At 32.0% G+C, this 9,634-nt stretch overlaps 1 protein-coding gene across 3 annotated transcripts in view; it reads right to left on the minus strand.

Annotated features, from left to right (window-relative positions):
• Positions 1-6,395, minus strand: part of LOC145789321 (calcium-transporting ATPase 3, endoplasmic reticulum-type-like) — a 94,247-nt gene extending 87,852 nt beyond the window's left edge. For 2 of the 3 annotated variants that reach the window (XM_082912466.1, XM_082912465.1), the window contains exons 1-4: positions 5,992-6,313; positions 5,676-5,726; positions 4,667-4,700; positions 974-991 (exon numbers count right to left, since the gene is read on the minus strand). In XM_082912466.1, the coding sequence (XP_082768592.1) occupies positions 974-991; positions 4,667-4,700; positions 5,676-5,726; positions 5,992-6,024 (136 nt within the window). In that variant the 5' untranslated portion in view covers positions 6,025-6,313. Of the gene's footprint in view, positions 1-973; positions 992-4,666; positions 4,701-5,675; positions 5,727-5,991 lie in introns of all 3 variants that reach the window. The other variant, XM_082912464.1, reaches the window with a different exon arrangement.
• Between the last annotated feature and the right edge of the window lie 3,239 nt (positions 6,396-9,634).

Below are 9,634 nucleotides of genomic sequence, written 5' to 3' on the forward strand. Positions count from 1 at the left end.
TAATTTACAAACAAAAAAAACCTACTCCTTTAAAACCTTGTGAAAATGATTTGGGAACGAAATGATAGTTTTATTATTGATGTACCAAATAATTGATTTGAACTATATAAAGAATATCCATGCTCACTTGAACATGTCACCATAGAAATGCTTAGGAATTGTAGACATTTCCTACTGAATTAGTTGGAGCTTAACCCTTTAACAATTTCGTATGCACCCCGTGATCCTTGATTGGAGTTTGATTTTAACCCCTTTTGGTGAAGATGGATAGTATTATCCATGTCGTTGAGCATTTATTTTGTTGTTGGGTTACAACAGCAATTTATGGGCATGTATTGGTGGCCCTTCACTTGTAGAATGATAAATTTATGCTCTTGGAATTGTATAACTTGTATTTGATGGCCATTCGAAGATCCAATATTTTTAGGCATGAAATAGATCATTAGATGTGACCTTTACTTTGTAATATTGCATGTGTGGATGTGAGAATGCTTGTGTGATTGAGGCCTGACTAGGCCATTTGGCCCAACTTTTAGCAGATATGCTGCTAAATTTTCTTCAAAAGTTTGACCCACTTTAACTAAAGAACTATGTTTTCAAATAAAAGTAGTCTTGGTTAAACAAAATACTAGGTTTCTAATGATATTCCTAGAATAAGGGAATTACTGCCTTTTCAACACTTACAGACTATCCACATTGATTGACCAAATGAATATTTATTTTTAAATTTTGTTTTAAAAATCGGGCATGATAAGCTAAAGTCAAAGGCTAAATGTGAAAGTTTAAAATTTCTATCCTAGAAGCTATCATAAAACCAAGATGGCAGCATATAACAGATGGTTTCATCACACCTATTATAGTAGCAGTGGCTAGAACTACCAATTACCAACTGTAAAGGGGGGAAATTCATACATAACTATGTATTGCTTGACAAAAAGTTCAGAGAGAGAGAGAGAATAGGCCATATACTTACTTCCCTCCTGAGGCAGCACTGAGGTCATATGTGAAGCACGCAACCAAAAGGAGAAAAACACGTTAGAATATATGAATAAAAGAATTTAAATATTATGCAACTACAAGGAAATAAAAGAAATTAAAATAATAATAAAAAATAAAAATAAAAAAGAGGTAGCATACAAGAATATGATGGGAAAATAAAGCACAAACATTTTAAATTGATTACCTATCCTCACTATCACCATATAACCCTCAATAACAACAACAACAACATCCACAACAACAAAAGAACAAACATATGAAATACTTTAAGGCAACACAAGAATTTATTACCAGTATATGAAATATAGTATCACCCAATATGGTGTTATTGTGATTTCTTTCTTTTAGAGTAAATAGTTGTCTCGAAGGTTAAAATTGTGAATTTTGTATTGAAATCAAACTCCTCATAGTTTTACAATGTGAAAATAATTATTCTTATACTTTGATGAATTGCATCTTCTATCTTTGTAAAAAAACTTAAAAACTTGTGCAAGTGGATTGCTTGAAATTTTCCAGGACTCTCATTAAAGATTTTGTACTTTCGATCAAAATAAGAACCCTCTCCAAATTCCTACTTTACAGTTGATTCAAACAATATTTCTTTCATCGGCAAATTCACTAGGAGAATTTCATCTACGAACAAAACAACATCCTACACTATGAAGCACGGACACCTCTCCGGAGGTCGCGCACAAGTGTCGGACACAGACACGCGCCGAACACATGTTGGACATGGTGGAAAGAGTTGGACACACTGGGACACTTTGGACACACTGCAGACACGTTGGGACACGCTAGGAACACGTTGAGGACACGCTGAGGACACTCTAGGGACACGTTGAGTACTATTTTTTTCCAAAAAAATTATAATTTTTAATTTTTTTTTACTAAAATAGCATACCTAAGGTTGATAAATTTATTAAAATTAAATATTTGACATGAAATACATATTAAATATTTAAAAATATGCATATAATAAAAATATAAAAACATATGTTTTGAACATGTCCCCAACATGTCGTGTCTTATATTTTTTGAAAATTTACATGTCTGTGTGTCCGTGTTCGTGATTCTTAAATCCTACATATGTTTACTTTAACTCATCCATGACTGAGGCAAATAAGTAAAGAGTCAAAATTAGCCCCCGATGCAGCCTTACGGTGATTGGAAACTCACTAGTATCTCTAGTAGGTGATCTAATTGTACCTCATTATTATATTGGCCCTGAATGGTGCATTTTATTTAGCTAGTATAGCTTTTTTTTATTTTAAAAAACTGTGTCAAAGTGTTTGGTGCAGTTTCTGCTTATAACTTGAAAGAAAAAAATAGCCTAAGGCCTCATTTGGGGAGTTGGATTTTTAGCCTAAAAGCCACTATAAGTAGTCACATCACTCTCTCTACTTTTCTGCACGTCTTTTGTAAAAAACCAAAAAGCCAACTACAATAGCCAATTCCCAAACGAGGCCTAAATATGATGGGGGGGGGAAAACACTGATTATATAGAAGCTCGAGAAGGGTTGTTTTTATCTTATGCTTTATAATTATCAACTTTCAACTTGAAAAAACCTCCACCAAACTGGCCCAATGTCATTTGCCACATAAATACCCTTTTGTCATACCATTTTTCTCTAACACCGACCTTCTATCTCTAGGCATCGTATCCTAAGTATTTTTTGTAAATCTGTAAAAATTATATAAACATCCCTCATCTTCTCTCTATTTTTATATAAAATCATATTATAAAATATATCGCTTCCATAGTTGATCCACCTAGCATAAATTCATTTTGATTCTCTAACATTGTTTTTGCAACCCTTAAGCGATACTCACTCTCTTCCACAATTTCATTGTATGACTCATCAACCTAATACCTCTATAGTTATTACAATTTTGAATATATCCTATATAACTATATATGGGTACAACAGTACTTTTTTCCACTCGCTAGCCATTTTCCAAGTAATTAAAATCTTATTAAATAATTTGTAAACCAAGGCACTCCCTTCTTACCTAATCATTTTCAAGCATCAATAGGGATATAATTTCATCCTAATGTCTTTCTTATTTCATTTTTAGTGCAAATTTCACCTCAAGCTCTTTTATTCAGCAATTAAACTTATATTCTCTAGTTCCATCAAGTCTACTATATTTTTCTCCTCCTAAGCATTCAAAATAAATTTTTCATCTTTACTTAATCACTATAGGTTTCACTAATACACTTGACTATTCACTTTTTATGCATTTAACTTGATTAAAATCTCCTATTCATTTCCTACGATTCACAAGTTTGTAAATGTTCTATTCTCCATCTTTACTATCTAATCTAGTACAAAAACCATTGTATGTTTTTAACTTAGCATCACTAACTATCCTTTTAACCTTGTAATCTCACTTATATCTCTACAAAAATTCTAATTTTCATTCTTTTGCTACTTTTTAAAGCATTCTCTTTTTTTTCTTTTTAATAACACCATGTATCGTGCCATTCCACCAAGTAACTTTAGATATAGGACATTTTCCATCAACTCTTTCTTTAAATGCATTCTGCTATTGTATTCCACGCAATACTAATATCATTTTCTAAACTCCACTTTACTTAGGTGTCATTTGGTTTTGGCTTTTTTAGTTGGCTTTTTGACTTTTTTGACTTTTTTAGCCTGAGACTTTTTTAGTCGTTTGGTATTCTTGTTTAGCTTTTTTGACTTTTTGGCTTTAGAATGACAAAATTGCCCTTAGTATAGAATGATGCTTTTTTGACTTTTTGTTTGTATATGGGATATTTTGGTACTTTTTTGTCTTTTTGTCATTTTGTAGCTTTTTTTTTTGTCTTTTGTGATTATATAGCCTGGGAGGAAAACCAAACCAAAGCTTATTTAAACATAACCTTTTAGATTCCAATACATGGGTTGTGTGTTTTTATTATCTTTTATGATTCTATATGTAGCCCTTTAGTATATAAATCTAATATTGTTAGCCTAGGTTATAATGGTAAACTCCATCCGAGGAAAACCTTGCATTCTTTACATATTAAGAAGTCTGTTTTTTTTACAAGAAAATATATATATTTGGCTATGTCAATTCTATCACCAAACCATATCTACCATGCACCCTTACTTCTTTTTTCCTACATGCTTGCCGAACAGAATTATTTTATCAGTTGGACTTAGCTCTCTCGATGTGTTTCAAACATGAAATGCCACAACCAAATCCAACACAACTTCCCAACTAGTTACTAGTAAGAAGCATTGAGCTACAATTCTTGTAGCGCAAATAGGTATGATCTCATTCACACAAGTCCTAAATAAAATTTCTTCACACTAACTTTAAGCAATTGCCTTATTCTACCAAAAGATTCGATTCTACACATGTGCCTTGATGGATATCCCAATAATCCAGCAAGTAGTAAATTCATATGTATCAGCAACCTAAGCATTAATAACTTTTTGAAATAACTGTAGTTTGCAAAATAAACAGACAAACCTATCATACTAAAAATTAATGAATTTGCAAAAGAGGCATATCCACTAAAACATGAAACAAAAAGCCAAATATATAACAACGCACACATGGAGGTTAATAACTAGCTTGCAAACTACATCACACCTTTACATTTCTATAGATGTAAATTTCTAAGCAAAAATTATAAATTGGATGCATAATTTCATACCATTTCTACCATAAATTCTAGCATGCTCTGCAACCTGCAAACAGAGAAATGAACAAAATGTTGTAATGCAGGCAAACAAATTTGAAAAACCTCCCACCCCCAATTGAAAATTATGCATGATTAACCACATTAATATATATATATATATACTGGCAATCCATTTACAATTTTATGTTAAATTTTTTAGGTAGTTTGACGAATGAGAAAAACTGATTACCACTTTTGGACAATTAGATGAATGAGAAACAATTGTAACGATTATTGGATGGTGGCAGTTACTAGTTGAAAACGGGTGACAGTGACTAGATGAGAAGGTCATTCTTGGAAATATAAAAACGTGACAGCATTCCCACCGGAAGCTTCTAGTTGCACACACTCATTCCACTCTATGCACACACTTAGGCCAAGTTTGGGGAGTTCAAAAAAAGCCAAAAAGACAAAAAGTTACTCAAAAAGTTAAAAAGTTAACACTATTCACCAAAAGTTAACAATTACGGCTGCACAACTCCCAATTCAAATTTTTCCCTACAAATCAATTTTTACAATTTTTTATTACACATTTTTCAATAAAAAGTCAAAAAGTTAACCCAAACATCCATATTTTCAACCTCAATTTTTTAGTCCAAAAAGATAAAAAGTGCACTTTTTTAGTCTTCCCAAACTTGACCTTAATGATAATTATTTTTATTACAATTTTATTCCCAAGTGAAATTATTATTATGGACGTCACACACAATTCAAATAAACACCTTCGAAAGTTGAATGTCGAAAAAATGAAAAAAATTCAAAATTCTACTGTCGAAATAAATGATAATTTTCGGAATTCACTTCCGAAAAAGTTGTTTATTTTCGGAATGCAATTTCCGAACAAGTTATTTATTGAGAAGGATGGGCATAGAGTGTAATGGGTGTGTGCAAATAGAAGCTCCCGTTCCCACCCAATCAAGTGTATGTATAGTAGAATTTTTATCATGAAAACACATACTTTAATAAGCAAACAATTGAGTACCTGGAAATCAGTTAGGCCTTTTGCCGGGTCCACAGCAAAGAATTCCAAAACCTGAAGGTAAAAAAACAGAGGTTTAGAGCACTCAAATTGAAAAGAATAGGGAACAAAGTTCAAGTAATCCCTTTGGATCATATAAACAATAAATTTAAACCATAAAGTTGTACATGCCCGTAATTTATTCGATATTACATAAGGTTCGAGTATAATTGCAAATCAAATACGGAGTAATTTGAAGAAGACTCCAAATCCTTAAAGTTAAAAAGGGGGGAAAAGATTCATACTTTGTTTATGGTGATTGAGGTAGGATGAAGATTACCTCTGAAACAGATCTGGCGTAGGCGTCCTCCATTTAGGAGGTGAATTGTGAATGATCAGTGCGAATTTTGTTGTGCAACTTTCAGATACTGCTACTGTTCTTCTACGCTGTAATCAAGTGTAGTAATTTCAATACGTTTTTGTGAGTAAAATGGTTATTAAGAGAGAGAGAGCGAGAGAGACAGAGAGATCTTTTAATCGGTGGAGGAGACGAGAGGGCGTTGCAATTAAGTAATAGTAACATAGAAAGGGTTGTATCTAACTAACATAGATAGGGTTGTATCTAACATAGAAAGGGTTGTATCTAACTAGGGGGGTTGCATCTAACTAGGGTTTAAAGTTTTGACAACGCAACGAGCGCGCGGTGCCCGCTGGCGAAGAAGCGCATTTAATCACCCCCTACTCTGCGTGCAACCTTTTTTTTTTCTTCTACTATTATTATTATTACGCTCATGCTGAGAGTTAGTTTGGGAAGACTAAATAAGTGTACTTTTTCATTTTTTATGAAATATGGGTTGAGTTTGGATTGGGTTTGAAGTGATGTGTTAGAGAGATGATGTGACTTAAATAAAATGATGTGACTTAAATAGGATAGTGACTTTTTGACTTTTTGTCTTTTTTCAAACATGCCAAACTTGGCCTTACTAAAATTATAAATTATCTTGTATAATTTTAAAAATTATATTATGCCCTTCAAGATTTTTAATTTAATAATAAATAGGTCATTTTATTAATAAATTATTAAGTTAATTAATAATTTTTAATAATATTAAAATTTTATTTCAATTAATTATTCAAATAATTTTATTATTGTATAGGTAAATAGTTAGAAATTTTATTTTTTCAATTAATTCTATTAAATAAAAAATTCTGACAGGTAGGTATTTGTAATTTTTCAAATCACAGAAGAAAATTCATATTTTAAACAGACCTCAGGGGTGTATTTGTAATTTATCCTTATTATTGTTTTTATTATTATTAGGGTAAATTATCTCGACACCCCCCTAAGGTTTATGTTTATTACAGTTTTTCCTCTTATCTTTTAAAAATTGCATCCCCTCCCTGAGGTTTAAAGTTTCATTACAGATTGCCCATTGAGGTTTAAAGTTTCATAACAATTCCCCCCTCACCGTAATAATCATCATACATAAAATTAAATTAACGGGGGGTCAATGTAATTTTTCAAATGTGAGGGAGGGAATTGTAATAAACATAAATCCATGGGATGTCAATGTAATTTAGCCTTATTATTATTATTCACCATTTGGTTCCAAATATGCCATTGTTTGATTCTGAGATATAATTTTTGGGGTAACAAACATATGTTATCAGAAAACACTAATACTCTAACGAATTATACATTGGTACGCATATTTAAAAAAAATAAATAAATAAATTTAAACATGTACACTTTTATTTCAAAACGTTAAATTTAGTGATTCTAAGCGATCCCAAAAAAAATTTCCAATATATTTCTTTAAATGTTACCTTAGGAGAAAAAAAAAAAAAACAAAAATATGAATTAAAATTTAAGGTGAGTTAAGTTTTGATAAGAAAAAAATATAAAAAAATGGGTCATAATTTTCATAGAAATGATTTGCTACATAAATATATATATATATATATATATATAAGTCTACTTTTATCGTACCACATTTTAGAGCATATGGTGTACCACGTTCCCGTTCCCGTTCCCGTTCCATGTACCGGAACGATCCAAGTTCTAGGTAACATAATGACAAACAAACGGAAAAATCACAAATCAGTCCAATTTAGATCAAATCGCATGATTTAATTTGATTTTTTTAATGTACAATTCAATCATATTTTCAAAAGTGTTATTTACACAAAAATCTCTTAAATTGTTGAGCATACAATCAAACCTTCTATCATAATAGAAAATCCCAAAACTACTTCAAATCCATAACAACACATATTTCTACAAAAACATCAAACTCAATTTCACATTTCATGGCTCAATTGAGCAAAATTCTTTAGTTAGAGCAACATTCAAAACTAGGGTTTTAGGTAAAATTAGGGCTCTTCCCTTATTTGCATTCTTAGAACAATTACTCATCATCCTCAACCTTTATTATCAATAGTTATTCAAAAGTTTTCAAAATTTTGGGCAAAAACCCATTTTATGTGTCAGCACCCATTTGATCTAACATATTCATCTCACACATAAGTATAAATAAGAAAAATACCACATATACATCTCAAACCATAGAATGTCTTCGCACAAGCATGAGGAAGAGTGTTGGAATTAGAATTATGATAAAATATCCCGTGATTGTGAAATCACAGGATATTAGGCAATATTCCTATAGTTTTTTTTCCTCTTGATTCATTTCCTATTTTGTATATATTCTTCATCAATATAAATACATAGGCTGGTCTCTATTCTAGACAAGCCATTCAACTCTATTCTTCTTATACATGCTAACAAAACTTATGTTTCTGGTCATGCAACATTTAAACAAGAGACACATGACCAAAAATCAGTCTTTTTTTCCCTCCAATTCCGGACAAGTTTTCTCCTTTTGCATATTTAAGTATAATAATTTCTTAGAATTTTTAAAGTTCAAGAAGAACATGAAACCCTTCTTAGATGCCTTGTTTTTCAATACCATGGTTCATGGAACATTACCAGGAATTGCATTAAGATCCCTATGTAGATGTACCTTCCCAAGTAACTTGACATTTCCTTACACCTTGCTTTTCTACATCAACACACACCCCAACCCTTCCCTTGAAGCATCACAATACACTATATACCCCAAGCCACATTCTGGTATAATGAGAATAGGAGTGGTAGTCAGCCTAAGCTTTAGTTCTTGAACGAATTTCTCATAAGCTTCGCTCCAAACGAATTTCACTCCCTGACGAGTTAATCTAGTCAAAGGTGATGCTATAAAAGAGAAATTCCTTACAAAATGGCGGTAATAACCAACTAAACCAAGGAAACTACGGATTTCAAAGTCATTTTTAGGTTGATCCCAATTTTGTACGGCTTCAATTTTTGAAGAATCCACTGCAACCTCATCCTTGGAAATCACATGACCCAAAAACTTCACTTATGATAGCCAAAACTCGCACTTTTCAAACTTCGTATACAAACGATGTTCCCTAAGGAGTTATAGGATAATGTGGAGGTACCCCCCGTGTTCCTCCTTAGAAGAGGAGTAGATGAGAATGTCGTCTATAAGGACAACTACAAATTTATCAAGAAATTCTTGGAAGATTCAGTTCATCAAGTCCATAAATGTAGCAGGTGCATTAGTCAAACCAAATGGCATAACTAGGACCTCATAATGACCTATCTCATATGAAAAGCCATCTTAGGAATATCATCATTCCTGACTCATAGTTGATGATAACCCCACCTCAAATCTATTTTGAAAAACAACGTGAATCCTTGAGTTGGTCAAAGAGGTCATTTATTCTGGGCAAGGGATACTTATTCTTAACTATAACTCAATTCAGTTTGCAATAATCTATACACAATCTCAATGAACCATCTTTCTTTTTAGCAAACAGGGTCGATGCTCCCCACGGTAAAGTATTAAGGTGTATGAAACCCTTATCTAATAACTTTTTTAATTGTTCCTTCAGGACAACTAACTCAGCAGGTGCAAATCTAT

This window comes from Camellia sinensis, unplaced genomic scaffold (assembly GCF_055761805.1).
Source record: "Camellia sinensis isolate YWXY unplaced genomic scaffold, ASM5576180v1 Unanchor3, whole genome shotgun sequence".
Lineage (NCBI taxonomy): Eukaryota > Viridiplantae > Streptophyta > Magnoliopsida > Ericales > Theaceae > Camellia > Camellia sinensis.